Genomic DNA, 17,974 nt, shown 5'->3' with positions numbered 1-17,974 from the left:
GTGTTGTACACGTAAAATACAGGAATCATTAATGAATCCATTTTTGCATTATTATTTAAGCTTTGGTATACTCCAGAAAATAGCACATAGAGTAGAAATGAATATATCCTAAAAGGTTCAGTGTAAAGGTGTCATGGAAGGAAATTCTTTTATATTTTTTATTTTTCTTGAATGTGATTTGTAGGTTTTCCCCCCTCTTTTATGGGGTCCTTCTTAATTTATTCCTAATGTATCTAGCCACGAGGTACCACTTCTTCGACACTCAGGAGAAATGCATTTCACTTAAGTCTGAACCCTTTAGTTAATAGTCCTGCAGTTTCTGGACTTTGTAGTCTGTTCTCTGACTCACAAACATGCTTTGCTAGAATTGTAGCCACAATCACAATATTCAGAACAAGGACCATGAATGAAAACAGATGCAGAGTGTTAAAAGGTTGAATCTGAGTTTCAATGCATTTGATACTGAAATTCTGAATTTCCACTTGCCCGTCAATCCCTTTTCAAATGAATGCATCCTATGGCAGAATTAGTCTTCTATTTGTATGAAGAAATGTCTCTTTTCCTTCAGAAAAACAGTCTGGTTGCAGCGAGACTGATTACTACTACCACTATGAAACCTTACACTCGAGATACATGGAGCCCAGACACCTCAAGAATTCAAAGGAGTTAAACTGGAATCTTGCACAGTGTCGAGGTAAGGGATACACCTTACAAGTCTCATCTCAATTACATCCACTCTTGCTGAGGTCACAGGTTGGAGATGCAAAGTCAGACGGGAGTGGTGCTGCAGGTATCCTGGAACACCACCAAATTTGTTTCTGAGGTGCATAGACTTACTTGAACAAAAAGTTTGGTTCAAACCCACATATATGGTGACTCCAACACAGGCTTTCCAAATGAACTGGACTCAAAGAAATACAATTGTTTCTCCTTTTCTTTCTTTTTTAAAGGTCAGTTTTCTGGTGACAGTAATTAAAGAATAACTATGTTGAACTTCTCTTGAATGGGCTAAAAGAAAGGACATGGGTACCACTCAGGTTCATAAATAATGACTCCTTGAAAAAATATATTGAGCCAATAAACCATGTGCTTGACATAATTCCTAGTTTTTAAGTCACCTTTTTTCTATTCAAACTAATAAAATGTAGTATATCTTTTTTGGTCTAATTTTTTAAATTAATTAATCAATTAATTAATTTTTGGTTGCATTGGGTCTTCGTTACGTGTGGGCTTTCTCTAGCTGTGGCAAGCGGGGGCTACTCTTCATTGCAGTGTGCGGGCTTCTCATTGCAGTGGCTACTCTTGTTGCGGAGCATGCGCTCTAGGCGCAGGGGCTTCAGTAGTTGTGGCTCGCAGGTTTAGCTGCTCTGTGGCATGCGGGATCTTCCCGGACCAGGGCTCGAACCTGTGTCCCCTGCACTGGCAGGTGGATTCTTAACCATTGTGCTGCCAGGGAAGTCCTTGGTCTAATTTGCTCATGGGAAATGCCATTACATATAACCTTTCACAAACCCAGTGTCAAGTGCCTCTTTTCTCTTCATTTCAATATCACAGCTGATTATGTGCTACCTACAGTGCAGACACAAGCTACTATTACAAAGAGGTGGCAAATATACAAAACAGGTTATTATTCAGCAGAGGCTATTTAGCAATACATAACTTACAATGTAATTTACTTGTTTCCCCCACAAAGTTACATGACTATTGCGAACACCATAAAATATGTTCAATTCAGCCATAAAAGAAGGATTTATTGTAGGTTTCCTGCTTCAGCTGAGATATTATTATAGCTCCCACAGGTCGTCAAAACACAAGAGAATTTTAACTTCCTTCAATAATTGCTCAAACTTGAATGTAGCTAATATGGAAGGAAATAAGAATGGGCTGTAAGTCTATCGTATCCTCTGGGTGTTTGAGAATCTCTGGTTTGTATTTCTAAATTGATATGTAATCATTTTGTCTTTTTAAAAAATTAATTTTAAGAGTTTTTTCCTTAAGAAAATATATCAACTAGCTTGTTAAATTTTACATAGTATATTGGACTATATCATCAAGGCTAGATTTCCTCAGCCACATTTTAGGCCCTTTCCTCAGCAATATACACTTGCTTCTTAAAAAATAATAAATAATAAAAATCATTTTCCCAAGCACCTCAGTCTAAAGTTACAGCTGTATCTGGTTACTCTTTGGATGGGAAATACGCCGGTTGCTTTTCTTCTTGGTTCTCCAAGCCTTGCTCCTGAATCCTTTCCACACACACGACTCTTATTTCAAAGAGAAACCCCGCTGGGAGGGTGGAAGACCTGACTGTGAGAGAAGGAAGTTATGCTAATTTCCCACCCCAAAGACGCCACTGAGTACTTCAAATACTTGCAGCTTAGGAGGGAAAAAAGGCTTCATTCTAGATCAATTCAAAGTTAGGTGATCACAACTGCAAGTTTTCAGGCTATGCCATCTCCTCCCCCACCTCTCACCAGTGCCTTCCTCAGCCCAAGAAACAGCGTTGCAGCCTGAGGAACAGAGCCAGGCAGAATGGGATGCAGTGGCCCCATGAGAGCCGGGCCCTGTGCTAATTGAAGACATGGACGGCTGTGTTGTTTCTGGCTGCACCACAGCCAGGACTTTATATTTGGAGGAACAAATGGCTCCCAAGTGTTAGGGCCACAACTTGTCTGTGTAGCTTCTCTGACGTTCAGGAGTACTTTGCCTCTCAAATATGAAAGATTCCAGAAAAGGGGATCAGGGAGCTCTGGGAAAGGAAAGAATTTTTAAAAAATGTTTACTCATTTACCTTTGTTAGTTGAGGAGTTTCTAAAGGAGATATTGTTCAAGAAGAAATAGTACATATTAAAAGAAATCTTTCAAGAAGAAATACAGTCCAATGCAAGCATTCATGTAACAAATTTTTATATATGTCATATGGTGCAAATTATTCTTAACCTTTTCCCTAGCCTCTTTGAAACTCTGATGAACAATATGAATTATTTCCCTAAGAAAAAGCATACACATATGGAAGTACAGAGCCTTTGTCACAAACTCCCTGAAGTGGAGGCAGGAGTGATATTGCCAAAACAGTGATGGAGAAAACCCTGCCCTCCATCCCCAGTAAAGATCAGCAATTAGACAGCTCTCCATGAATAAGAACAACTCTGGAGAGCTCTCGAGTCCACTTAAGAATCTTCAGCAACACAGTGGAACAAAAATCTGAAAATAACCTCATGAGAAGAGAAGGGAGAAAGCGTCATTTTGCCTGCATTAACCCATTCCCTCAAGCCAGCACTGCTCAGGGTCAAGAGAGAACTTCCCAGCTAGAAAGAGCTCCCCTAGCCAGGAAAGGAAGAGTGGATGGAGTGAGCAACCAGCTTCCCAAGCCTTTGGGGCACCATATGAAGGCCCCATTACAGTTTCACCCCACCCAGAGACTGGCAAAGCTGAGAAACAGAGAGACAGAAACAAGGAAGAAAAGCAGGAGTTACCAATAACAATCATGGTTTGTAGTGACTTGTGACTTGCTCTGCAGACAAATCCAGAAGATTTTGTCACTGAAGAAACTAACACCAGCACAGTTGCCAAAGACCCCCTGGGAATTTCACCAGCTTTTGCCCCACAGGTATTTGTATTTACTGACACCAGCCACCTGAGTCCTTCCCTGCTACCTCCTTCTTCACCCATGCCAGACCCCAGGAACTGCACTGGTGGCCAGCCCAGGCCTCTGTGGCTACATGAGTGCTAGATGCCAGCCTAGACCCCCACAGCTGACATCCACTTCCTAGTGTGTACTTGACATAGCCCCTACAGATGTGCATTTGCACGCCGCTAGCCTGATACATGTCACCAGTGTCCACTGCAGTGTGCACACCCAGGGGAAGACAATACAGCCACTGAAGAGCATGCTGACAGCCAAGGTCCCCATAACTGCCTGTGGGCTTGGATCAGGCCTTGTCTTCTGTCACTGGCTTGCACCACTGCACCACACTACCTGCAATTAAGGCCTCCAGCTGTGCACCTGCATACTCCTGGCCTGACCCCCATTACTGGCCTCCCCTGCAGTGCGCACACAGAGGGAGACGATGCAGTCATAGGAGAGCACACCAACAGCCAGGGCCCCCACAGCTGCCTGTGAGCCCACAACTGGCCCAGTCCTTGCTGCCTACCCTGGCCCCCACCACTGTGCATGTGTCTGCAGCTGATCCAAGCTACCACACAGGCACCTGCAGCAGGCCCCATAGCCAAGTGTATGTACACTACTGGCTCTAGCCACCATCATTGTCTGGCCTGGTCACTAGTTGCTGAACCTAGAGGCAAAACTGAGGACCCCAACAGCCCTTACAGCCACTGTAGACTCCCACAGTGCTCCTAAGGACCACACAGTTGTTGATGTCGTGGACCTCAGCAGCATGAGCCTAGGAGACATCATGCACCCCTGGACCCAGTGCCACCATATGTCCCCACACTTGGTACCTTCCTCCACTAGAACCAGGGTCACAGCACATTCCAGCATGTCCCAAACCACAGGTGAAAGTCTTTCCTTGCTAAGATCAGTCCATGAAGTCCAGAAGAGGTGACTAGTTATTTAAATGTAGAGACATCTATGCAAGGCTACAAGGGATCATGAAGAATCAGGGAATCACGACTCTCCTGAAGGTATAAAGTAAGCCATCAGTAATGATCCCCAAAGAAATGGAGATGCAGGAATTGCCCAACAAAGTGTTCAAAATAATTGTTCTAAAGATGCTTAGAGAACTACAAGAACACAGATAAATAATTTAACAATATTAGGAACACAACGGAAAAACAAAATGAGAAGTTCAGCAGAAAGATAGAAAACATAAAAATGAACCAAACAAATTTTGGAGCTGAAGAATACAGAGTGAACTGAAGAATTCAATAGAGAAATACATAACAAAGAAACCTCCATAAGGCTAAGAGCAAATTTCTCAGCACAGACCTTACAGACCAGGAGAGAATGAAATGATATATCCAAAGTACTAAAAGAAACAAACTGCCAATCAAGAATAATTTACCCAGAAAAACTGCCCTTCAGAAGTGAAGGTGAGACAGTTTCCCTAACAAACAAAAGCTGAGGGTGTTCTTCACCACTATACCTACTTTACAAGATATGCTGAAAGGAATTCTTCAAGCTGAAATGAAAGGATGATAACTAGTATCACGAAACATATGAAAATATATATCACACTGGTTAAATTTGGCATATAGTCAAATTCAGAATACTCTAGTACTGTAATATAGTGGTATGTTAACTACTTAACCTTAGTATAAAAGTTAAAGGACAAAAGTTTTTTTAAAAAGCTATAGCTACAATAATTTCTTAATGGATACACAAAATAAAAAGATGTAAATTGTGACATCAAAAATATAAAAGGGGGAGTAAAATGTAGAGTTTTTATAGGTAATCAAAGTTAAATTTTTATCTATGTAAAGTAGATTGTTGTATGTATAAGATGTTTTATGTAAGCCTCATGATAGCCACAAGGCAAAAACCCACAGCAGATTCACAAAAGATAAAGAGAGGGGGGAGTTCCCTGGTGGCCTTGTGGTTAGGATTCTGGGCTTTCACTGCCGTGGCCTGGGTTAAATCCCTGGTCAGGGAAAGAAGGGAATCAAAGCATACCCACTATGGAAAATAACTAATTTACAACAGAAGACAGCAAGAGAGAGGAAGAAAGGAACAAGGGAACTACAAAACACCCAGAAACCAATTGATAAGGTAGCATTAGTAAAGCCTTACTTACAATAATTAATCTAAATGTAAACGGATTGAACTCTCCAATCAAAAGACATGGAGTGTCTGGATGTATTAAAAAAAAATAAGACCTGACTATATGCTGCCTACAAGCGGTTCACTTCAGCTTTAAGGACACAGGAAGGCTCAAAGTGAAGGGATGAAAAAATATATTCCATGCAAGGTAGAAACCAAAAGAAAGGATAGCTATACTTGTATCAGACAAAATAGACTTTAAGCCAAAAATGGTAACAAGAGACAAATAAGGTCATTATACAATGATAAAGCAGTTGATTCATCAAAAAGATTTAACAGTTATAAATATGTATGCACCCAACACTGAAGCACTTATAGTAAGCAAATACTAACAGATGTAAAGGGAGAAATAGACAATACAGTAAGTCCCCTACATACGAACCTTCAAGTTGCGAACTTTCAAAGATTCGAACGTGCTTTTGCATGTCCAATCACATAAGTTAGTTCACCTGTCTGGCATATATTGTCACGTGTGTGCACCCTCTACAAGTGGTTGTGCCAGAAATGGCAAGGGGATTTTCTTTATTTGAGGAGGCACTGTTAGTTTTTGAGGCACAGGACCCGAATGCAGAATGGTACCCAAAGGGTGCAGCAGCAATTCAGAATGCAATCTAGTGCTACCATGTCATCCATGATGAGAAAAGAAGAGCTACTACCCAGACATCACTGGATCTTTTTTTAAGAGGGTAGATAGAATTGAATCCAGCAAGGAACCAGAACCTGTGCCATCAACGTCAGGTGTGAGTGAAATTGCAGCTTGCCTTCCATCTTCTATCGCTGATGATCCTTCGGCTCTACTATCTCCCACCTCCTTTCCCTCCTCCAGTCAGTAACTCTTCTCGCCTGTTTACTCGATGCCAGCCCCTGTATGCCAGCTGTTGTACTGTACTACTGTACTTTTCAAGGTACTGTACTGTAAGTTAAAAAAATGTTTTATTTTTTGCTGTTTGTTTTTTATTACTTGTGTGAAAAGTATTATAAACCTATTACAGTACAGTACTATATAGCCGATTGTGTTAGTTGGGTACCTAGGCTATCTCTGACTTACAAACAAATTGGACTTATGAACGCACACTCAGAACTGAACTCGTTTGTTTGTAGGGGACTTACTGTACAGTACTAGACTTCAAAGCCCTACTTTCAACAATAGATCATCCAGACAGAAAATTAACAAGGAAACGTGGGATTTGGCACATACTTCAAACCAAATGGATCTAACAGACATAGAGAAGAGATTCCATCCAACAGCAACAGAATATATATTATTCTCAAGTGCACAGAAAGCATTCTCCAGGACAGATCATATGATAGGTCATGAAACAAGTCTTAGCAAATGTAAGAAGACTGAAATCATACCAAGTATCTTTTCTAACTACAATGGTATGAAACTAGAAATCAATAATAGGAGGAAAGCTGGAAATTTCACAAATAGCGGAAATTAAACAACACACTTCAGAACAACCAATGGGTCACAGAATTAATCAAAAGGGAAAAAATTATCTTGAAACAAATGAAAATGGAAACACACAATATAAAAGCCATGGGATGCTGCAAAAGTAGTTCTAAGAGGGAAGTGTATAGTGATAAACACCTACACTAAGAAAAAAGATTTCAAATAACCAGCTTTATACCTAAAGAAACCAGAAAAAGAAGAACAAACTAAGCCCAAAATTAGAAGAAGAAAGGAAATAACAAAGATCAGAGCAGAAACACATGAACTAGTGTCCAGAAAAACACTAGAAAAGATTAATGTAAATAAGAGCTAGTTTTTTGGAAAGATAAACAAAATTGACAAACCTTTAGCTTGACTAAGAAAAAAGAGAGAAGACTCAAATAAGAGATTACTGTGAATAATTATATGCCAACAAATGGACTAACCTAGAAGAAATGGATAAATTCTTAGAAACATACATCTACCAAGACTGAATTGTAAAAAACTAGAAAATCTAAACAGACCCATATTCGCTAAGAAGATTGAACCAGTAGTCATACACCTCCCAGTAAAGAAAAGCCTAGGACCAGATTGTCTCACTGTGAATTCTACCAAACATTTAAAGGAGGCTTAAGACCAAGCTTTCTCTCAAATTCTTCTAAAACATTGAAGAGGACAGGAGACTCCTAAACTCATTTTACAAGTCCAGCATTACTCTGACACCAAAGCCAGATAAGGATACTATAATAAAAGAAAACTACAGACCATATCCCCAATGAATGTAGATGCAAAAGTCCTCAGCAAAATACTAGCAAACTGAATTGAACACCACATTAAAAGGATCATACACCATGATCAAGCAGGATTTATCCCTTGGATGCAAGGATGGTTCACATATGAAAGTCAATAAATGTGATACACATTAATAGAATAAAAGATAAAAATCATATGATCATCTCAATAGATGCAGAAAAAGAATTTGACAAAATACTATAATCCTTTCGCAATAAAAATGCTCAACGAATTGGGTACAGAAGGAAAATACTTCAACATAGTAAAGGACATATGTAGCAAGCACACAGCTAACAGCAGACTCAGTGGTGAAAGGTTGAAAGCTTTTTCTCTAAGATCAAGAACAAGACAAGGATGCCCACTCTCGCAATATATTTGACATAGATAGTACTGGAAGTGTTAGCCAGAGTAATCAGGCAAGAAAAAAAAGTAGAAGACATCCAAATTGGAAAGAAAAAAAATTAAAATTGTCTCTGTTTGTTGATGTAGAAAATCCCAAAGACTCTACCAAAAACTTTCAGAATTAATCAATGGATTCAGTACAATTGCAGGATACAAAATCAACACACAGAAGTCAGTTGCATTTCTATACACTAACAATGAAAAACAACGAAAACAATATTATTCACAATAGAATCAAAACCAATAAAATACTTAGGAATAAATTTAACCAAGAAGGTGAAAGATCTGTACACTGAAAACCATAAGACGTTGATGAAATTAAAGAAAATGCAAATAAATGGAAAGATATCCTGTATTTATGCATTGGAAGAATTAAAATTAACTTGTTCATACCACCCACAGTCATCTATAGATTCAATGCAATCCTTATTAAACTTCCAGTGGCATTTTTCACAGAAATAGAAAAACAATCCTAAAATTTGAATGGAACTACAAAAGATGTTAAATAGCCAAAGCACCAATTAAAAGAAGAACAAAGCTGGAGGCATCACACTTCCTGATTTCAAACTATACTACAAAGCTATTATAATCAAAACAGTATGTATTGACATAAATTCCAATGGAACAGAAGAGCACACAAATAAACCCTTGTGTATATGGTCAGCTAATATTTGACAAGGGAACCAAAAACACTCAATGAGGAAAAAATAGTCTCTTCAATAATGGTGCTGGGAAGACTGCATAACCACACGCAGAATGGAACTGGACCCCTATCTTATGCCATTCACAAATACAGGAGACCTGAAACCATAAAATGTCTGGAAGAAAACAAGGAGAAAACTCCTTGACATTGACCTTTGCAATGATTTTTTGGATATGATGCCTAAAGTGCAATCAAGAAAAATAAAAATTAATAAGTGGGACTATATCAAGCTAAAAAGCTTCTGGGGCTTCCCTGGTGGTGCAGTGTTTGAGAGTCTGCCTGCTGATGCAGGGGACACGGGTTCGTGCCCCGGTCTGGGAAGATCCCACGTTCCATGGAGCAGCTAGGCCCATGAGCCACGGCCACTGAGCCTGCGCATCCAGAGCCTGTGCTCCGTAATGGGAGAGGCCACAACAGTGAGAGGCCTGCGTACCGCAAAAAAAAAAAAAAAAAAAAGCTTCTGCACAGTAAAAGAGACAATCAACAAAATGAAAAAGCAATCTACAGAATGGGAAAAAATACTTGCAAATCTTATATCTGATATGTGATTAATATCCAAAATATATAAAGAACTGATACAACTCAACAGCAAAAAAAAAAAAAAATCCAAAACAAAATTCCCACACAATCCAATTAAAAATGAGCTAAGAAAATGACATTTTTCTAAGGAAGACAGACAAATGGCCAACAGGTGCATGAAAAAAATTTCCCTACTAATCATCAGGGAAATGCAAATCAAAACGACAATGACATATTACCTCATACCTGTTAGAAAGGCTATTGTCAAAAAGATGAGGGAAACAAGTGTGGGTGAGGATGTAGAGAAAAGGGAACCTTTGTGCACTCTTGTTGGGAATAGATATGGGTACAGCCACTATGGAGCAGTATGAAGGTATCTTAAAAATTAAAAATAGAACTACCATATGATCCAGCAATCCCACTTCCGGGTATATATCCAAAGAAAATGAAAACAGGATCTGGAAGCGATATCTGCACTTCCATGTTCACTGCAGCATATTCACAATAGCCAAGATAGGGAAACAACTAAGTGTCCATCAACAGATAAATAGATAAGATATGGTGTATATGTACAATGGAATATTATTCAGCCATAAGAAAGAAGAAAGTTCTGCCATTTGTGACAACATGGATGAAGCTTGAGGGCATTATGCTAAGTAAAACACGTCAGACAAAGGAAGACAAATACTGTACATCACTTACATGTGGAATCTAAAAAAGCCAAAGTCATAGACACAGAGATTAGAATAGTGATTACCAGGCAATGGTGGGGGTGGGAGAAATGGGAGATGTTGACCAAATGGTACAAACTTCCAGTTATAAGATGAATAAATTCTGGGGATCAAATGATTATAGTTAATAATGCTGTATTTGGGCTTCCCTGGTGGCGCAGTGGTTGAGAGTCCGCCTGCCGATGCAGGGGACGCAGGTTCGTGCCCCAGTCTGGGAAGATCCCACATGCCGCAGAGCGGCTGGGCCCGTGAGCCATGGCCGCTGAGCCTGCGCGTCCGGAGCCTGTGCTCCGCAACGGGAGAAGCCGCAACAGTGAGAGGCCCGCGTACCGCAAAAAAAAAAAAAAAAATTCTGTATTACATACTTGAAAGTTGCTAAGAGAGTAGATCTTAAAAGTTCTCGCCACAAAAAAGAAGTAGTAATTATGTGACATGATGCAGATGTTAGCTAATGCTCTGGTGGTAATCATTTTGCAATATATATATTTGCAATATATGTGTATCAAACCAATACTTTGTACACCTTCAACTTACATGTTATGTGTCAACTATACCTCAATAAAGCTGGCGGGGAAAGACTTTATTAAATTAAAAAAAACATTTTAGGGGAAACCTTCCCTTATGTACTCTTTTAACTGCCTTGACAAATTTGAGATGGTTATACTTTTTCAGTTTAAGTTTTTCATAATTGTGTTAGAAAGCAATAAGTGCTTTTGTATCCTTTCTTATAGCCCACTTGAGGATGACTTTTGCGTTATTTATGTATTTTTCACAATAGACTTTTCATGTCTTTGAATTCTTTTAGCTGGAGTAGGAAATGCAAACAAATCAACAAATGCATTTAGCCCTTGAAAGCTGGAGTCCAGCTGAGTAGTTACAATATCAATTACATCATGAACAATTCCTTTTACCTAAAAAACTGCTAAAACTCAGAGGGTGGCAGTATTATTTCTCAACATAAGACCAACTGGAAAAGAAAATGTAGACCCCTTTTAAATATCGCTGAATGTTGGCAAACCGGGGGAATTTTTTGATATGAGAAAAATATGCAGTTGCTTTTAAGGCGACGTATTGCCTATTATGTATTAATCAACTGACTTCAACAAAGACTATCTTATCTGTTGCTAAAAATCGACCAACAGCCACGAGAATGCTATCTTTGCCAGTGCCAAAAAGATTTCCAAATCTTTTCAGCTAAAAAGCCAGCAAAGATCAAAAAGAGGTTTCATATGAGCTCTCTACGTGCCAATGAGAAACAAGTGCCATTTTTAGCACATTATAATAATCCTGTTGTACAGCATTCTTTTCCAATGACCTGTAAAAATTATATATTTGAGAGAGGTACATTTTTTTCAGCATAAGAAAGTATGAATTAGGAAAGGTACATTTAATAAGTTCAATGATCTATTGCTACAAGTTAATACACTTTTTTTCCATTCTATGGAGATACAAATTCCTGTCCAATTAGCCATAATTGAGATGAAACTTGACTGCTACAGTGCAACTTGACAAAACAATTTATTACTCCTTAGTCACTGGAATAAATACGTGCTCTCTAACATTATTAGCTTTTCACTTATTTTATTATGCATGCCTTCAAACAAATTAAAATATGTGCACTAGCATAATATTGTAGCCAGATTTCAAAAAGAAAGGAAGACAGAGAGAAAGGAAAGAAGGAAGAAAGAAAGGAAGGAAGGAAAGGAGGGAGGGAGGGAGGGATGGAAGCCCAGCCCAGGTTGAATTCTAGTTAAGTGAAATTTATTTTATTTGTTAACACTAACCCTAACCCTAACCCGTACCCTAATCCTAACCCATACACGAACACTAACCCGTGCCCTAACACGTACCCTAAGCCTAACACGTTTTCGTACCCTCACCTGTACCCTAAACCTTACCCGTTCGCTAACCCTAACCCTAACACTAACCCTATCCGAACCCATACCCTAACCCGTACCCTAATCCTAACCCATTCACTAACACTAACCCATGCCTTAACACGTACCCTAAGCCTAACACGTTTCCACTCACCTATACCCTAAACCATACCCACTGGCTAATCCTAACCCTAACCCTAAAGCTAAACCTAACCCTTACCCTGACCCATACCCTAATCCTAACCCGTACACTAACACTAACCTGTGCCCTAACACATACCCTAACCCTAACACGTTTTCATACCTTCACCTGTACCCTGAACCTTACCCGTTCGCTAACCCTAACATTAAACCTAACCCGTACCCTAAATCCTAACCCGTACATGAACACTAACCCGTGCCCTAACACATACCCTAACACTAACACGTTTTCGTACCCTCACCAGTACCCTAAAACTTACCCATTTGCTAACCCTAAACCTAAACCTAACCCTAACCCTTACCCCAAACCGTACCCTAATCCTAACCTGTACACGAAAACTAACCCGTGACCTAACACGTACCCTAACACGTTTTCATACACTCACCTGTGCCCAAATCCATACCCGTTTGCTAACCCTAACCCTAACCCTAAACCTAACCCTAACCTGAACACTTACCCTAACCCATACCCTAATCCTAACCCGTTCACTAACACTAACCCGTGCCCTAACCCATACCCGAAGCATAACACGTTTCTGTAACCTCACCTGTACCCTAAACCTTACCCATTCACTAAACCTAACCATAACCCTAAAATTAACCCTAACCCTAACACTAAACCTTACCCTAACCCGTACCATAACCTTAACCCGTACACTAACACTAACCCGTGCCCTAAAACATACCCTAACCCTAGCACGTTTTCATACCCTCACATATACCCTAAACCTTACCCGTTCGCTAACCCTAACCCTAAATCGCACCCTAAACCTTACCCTAACCAGTACCCTAAACCTAACCCCTACACGAACACTAACCCATGCTCTAACACGTACCCTAACCCTAACATGTTTTCATACCCTCAAGTGTACCCTAAACCTTACCCGTTCGCTAACCCTAACCGTAACCCTAAACCTAAACCTAATCCTAAGACGTACCCTTACCCTAACACATAACCTAATCCTAAACCATACTCAAACACTAACCCGTGCCCTGACATGTACCCAAAGCCTAACACATTTTCGTTCACTAACCCTAACCCTAAACCTAACCCTAACCCTAAACCTTACCCTAACCCGTACCCTAATCCTAACCCATACATGAACACTAACATGTACTCTAACGTGTACCCTAACACTAATGCCTTGTCGTACCGTAACCTGTACCCTAAAACTTACCCATTCCCAACCCTAACCCTAACCCTAACCTGAGCCCTATCCCTACCCTAACCTGTACCCTAATCCTAACATTTACACTAACACTAACCCATACTCTAACACGTACCCTAAGCCTAACCCGTTGTCGTACCCTAACCTGTGCCCTAAACCATACCCATTCCCTAAACCTAATCCTAACATTAAACCTAACCCTAACCATAAACCTAACCCTTACCCTAACCCGTACCCTAATCCGAACCCATTCAGTAACACTAACCAATACCCTAACATGTACCCTAAACCTAACACATTGTTGTACCCTAAGTTTTAACCTAAACCGTACCCTAATCCTAACACGTACATTCACAGTAACCCGTACCCTTACACATACCCTAACCCTACCCATTTTCGTACTCTAACCTGTACCCTAAACGTTACCCATTTGCTAACCATAATCCTAAACTTAACACTAACCCTAAACCTTACCCTAATCCATACCCTAATCCTAACCCTTACACTAACACTAAGGGTTACCCTAACACATACCCTAACCCTAAGCCATTTTTGTACCCTAACCTCTACCCTAAACCTTACCCGTTCACTAACCCTAACCCTAATACTTACTCTAAACCATATCCTAATCCTAACACATACACTAACACTATCCCGTACCCTAACACATACCCTAACCCATTTTTGTACCCTAACCTGAACCCTAAACCTTACCCGTTCGCTAACCCTAACCCTAACCCTAAACCTTACCCTATCCCGTACCCTAATCCGAACCCGTTCAGTAACACTAACCAATACCCTAACATGTACCCTAACCCGTTTTCATACCCTAACCTGTACCCTGAAACTTACCTGTTCGCTAAACCTAACCCTAAACCTAACACTAACCCTAACCCTTACCCTAACCCATACGCTAATCCTAACACATACACTAACACTAACCTGTACCCTTACACGTACCCTAAACTTAACCTGTTTTCATACCCTAAACTGTACCCTAAACCTTACCCGTTTGCTAACCCTAATCCTAACCCTAACCCTAAACCTTACCCTAACCCATACCCTAATCCTAACCTGTACACTAACACTAAGGTTTACCGTAACACGTACCCTAACCCTAACCCATTGTCGTAACCTAACCTTTACCCTAAATCGTACCTGTTCCCTAAACCTAACACTAACACAAAAACTATCCCTAACCCTCACACTAATGGTAACCCTTACCCTAAAGCTTACCCGATTCTAACCCGTACACTAACACTAACCTGTACCCTAAAATGTACCCTAACGTGTACCCTAAACCTTACCCGTTGCCCAATCCTAACCCTAAACCTAAGCATTACACTAACCCGTACCCTAATCCTAAGCCATACACTAACACTAACAGATACCCTAACAAGTACCCTAAGTGTAACACACTGTCGTAACCTAACCCGTACCCTAAACCTAACCCGTACACTCACACTAACCTGTACCATAACACGTACCCTAACCCTAAAACCTGTCGTACCCTAACCTGTACCCTAAACCGTACCCGTTCCCTAACACTAATCCTAACCCTAACCTTAACCCTTACCTTAACCCATACCCTAATCCTAACTGTTACACTAACGCTAACCCATACCCTAACTGGTACCCTAACCCTAAACCGTTGTCACACCCTAAACTATAACCTAAACCGTACCTATTCCCTAACCCTCACCCTAACCCTTAACCTATCCCATTCCCTAATCCTAACCCATATAGTAACACTAACCCGTACCCTAACTCGTACCGAAACCCTAAACAGTTGTCATACCCTAACCTGTACCCTAAACCGTACCCATTCCCTGGCCCTAACCCTAAGCCTAATACTAACCCTAACCCTAAATCTAACTCAAAACCCTAAACCTAACACTAACCTTAACCCTTACCCTAACACCTACCCTAATCCTAACCCATACACTAACACAAAAACATACCCTAACATGTACCCTAACCCTAAAACGTGGTCGTACCCTAAACTGCACCCTAAACTCTACCTGTTCCCTAACCCTAACCCTTACCCTAAGACGTACCCTCATGCTAACCCATACACTAACACTAACCCATAACCTAACAAGTACCCTAATGCTAAACTGTACCCTAAACCGTACCCGTTCCCTAAAAATAAACCTTACCCTAATCTGTAACCTAAACCTAAGCTGTACACTAACGCTAACCTGTACCCTAACACGTACCCTAACACTAACCCGTTTTCATACCCTAACTTTTACCCTAAACCGTACCCATTCCCTAACCATTACCCTAACCCTAACCCTTACCCTTACCTTAAGCTGTACCCTAATCCTAAACCTTCCACTAACACTAACCTGTACCCTAACAGTTACCCTAATCCTAAACCGTTGTCATACCCTAACCTGTACCCTAAAGTGTAGCCATTCCCTAACCCTAATCCTAACCCTCACCCTAACCCTTACCCTAACCGGTACCTAATCTTAACCCATACACTAACACTAACCTGTACCCTAACACATACCCTAACCCTAACCTCTTGTTCTACCCTACCCTGTACCCTAAACCGTACCCATTCCCTAACCCTAACCCTAAACCTTACACTAACACATACCCTAATCCTAGCCAGTACACTAACACTAAACCGTACCCTAACACGTACCCTAACCCTAACCCGTTTTCGCACCCTAACCTGTACCCTAAACCTTACCCGTTCACTAACCCTATACCTAACCCTTTCCCTAACCCTGAAGCTTAGCCTAACCCGTACCCTAATCCTAACACGTACACTAACACTAACATGTACCCTAAAACGTACCTTAACCTAACATGTTTTCGTACTGTTAACAGTTTGAAAAATAAAAGGACATGCCTGAAGGCTCAATTTCAAAGGATTTTGTGACACTTGGAAATCCAACCAAAAAGAGGTATCAGCTCACACCACTCAGAAAAACCATTAGCAAAGAAACTATAAATGATCAATGCCGAAGAGGTTGTGGAGAAATGCATACCCTCAATTTGAAGTGGGACGTAACTCGTAAGAGCCACTAATGGGAACAGAATGGAGGTCCCTTTAAAAGGTCAACACTGAGCTACTATAAAATCCAGCAGGCCCACTCCTCGGCCTATAACCTAAAAAGACAGAATTGGAAAGACACAGGCAGGAAATCTCCACTGCAGCAGTATTACAATAGCCAAGACATGGAAGCAACCAAAAAGTCCATCAAGAGATGAGTGGACAAAGAACAACTGGTACATGTACAGATGGAATATTAGCCAAGGAAAAAAATGAAACAATGACATTTGCAGCACCATAGATGAGTCTAGATGTAATTATGCAACTGGTAGTGAGAAAGCGAGGACACATATCCCATCATATCACTTATAGGTGTTAGCTAAAAGTTGATACCAATGAAGATATTTCCACAGAGAAAGGCAATCACAGATTCATTAAACCAACTTAGGGTTCACCATAAGGAAAGGTGTGAGGATTGGATACATTACGATATTGGGGTTAACAGAGATATACAAACACATGTGAAATATATAATCACCAATGACCTATGGCATACCAAGAGAAGACTACTCAACATTGTGTCATAACCTACATGGGAAAAGGATCTGAAGAAGAATAGATATATGTATATGTGTAAAAGAACCACATCTTGCACACCTAAAACAAACAAAACATTGTATTCAAATTGGCTGTGATAAAAAATAAAAATTAAATTAAAAAACGAACAGGAAGGAATGAGACATAATCTTAAGGGGCTTTTCCTGGCACTTTCCGTTCTAATTTACAACCTACAGCACAACTTCCATTAAGGCTCTGTTGCCCTGGTAACCAGATTTGGTAAAGGAGAAATGCTGCTTCCTTGTGGCTGTTTCACACAACAGCAGCTTTAAACCAAGAGCTAATGGTCACTTAATATTCAAAATATGTGCAGGACTCTAAAGGACACCGGGCCTCAAAAAATTCCTGGGGTCGTAAATTGACCAGAAAATTCAAAAGACATCAACCTTTCAAAAAGACAATGTCAAGAGGCATGTTTTGCACACATGTAGTCTTTTCTTTCTTTTTCTTTTTGTTTAAAAAGATGCATGGAATAATGTTCAATATCAGGAAATAATAAAGCCATGCAAATCCAATCTACAAAAACGTTCTTCACCTTACCACCGTCAGAATGATAAACAGTAAAATAGTCTACAAAACATGAATGCTGAAAGGGTTTTAGAGAACTGTGTACCCTCTAGCTGCTGCTGGGACATAAACTGGTAACAGCCAGTAGTGAGAAGAGAATGGCGGTGCATTTAAAGTTAAAACTTGAGCTCATCACTCTGTAATGACCTACACAGGAAAGGAACCAACAATGAA

The 17,974-nt window shown here is 40.2% G+C and overlaps 1 protein-coding gene across 1 annotated transcript; it reads right to left on the bottom strand.

Annotated features, from left to right (window-relative positions):
- Window positions 1-301: 301 nt before the first annotated feature.
- On the bottom strand, window positions 302-4,501 carry CUZD1 (CUB and zona pellucida like domains 1; the record flags this gene model as incomplete). The annotated part of the gene is given in 12 exon segments (XM_081241745.1): window positions 302-352; window positions 354-450; window positions 452-489; window positions 493-534; window positions 538-562; window positions 564-611; window positions 613-722; window positions 726-771; window positions 773-847; window positions 849-870; window positions 873-939; window positions 4,331-4,501. Coding segments are annotated over 12 exon segments (792 nt in total).
- Window positions 4,502-17,974: the final 13,473 nt, after the last annotated feature.

Source organism: Mesoplodon bidens, assembly GCF_964165515.1.
Source record: "Mesoplodon bidens genome assembly, chromosome: 8".
NCBI lineage: Eukaryota > Metazoa > Chordata > Mammalia > Artiodactyla > Ziphiidae > Mesoplodon > Mesoplodon bidens.
The sequence above is the reverse complement of the archived record's forward strand: the minus strand, read 5'-3'. Positions and strand labels throughout refer to the sequence as shown.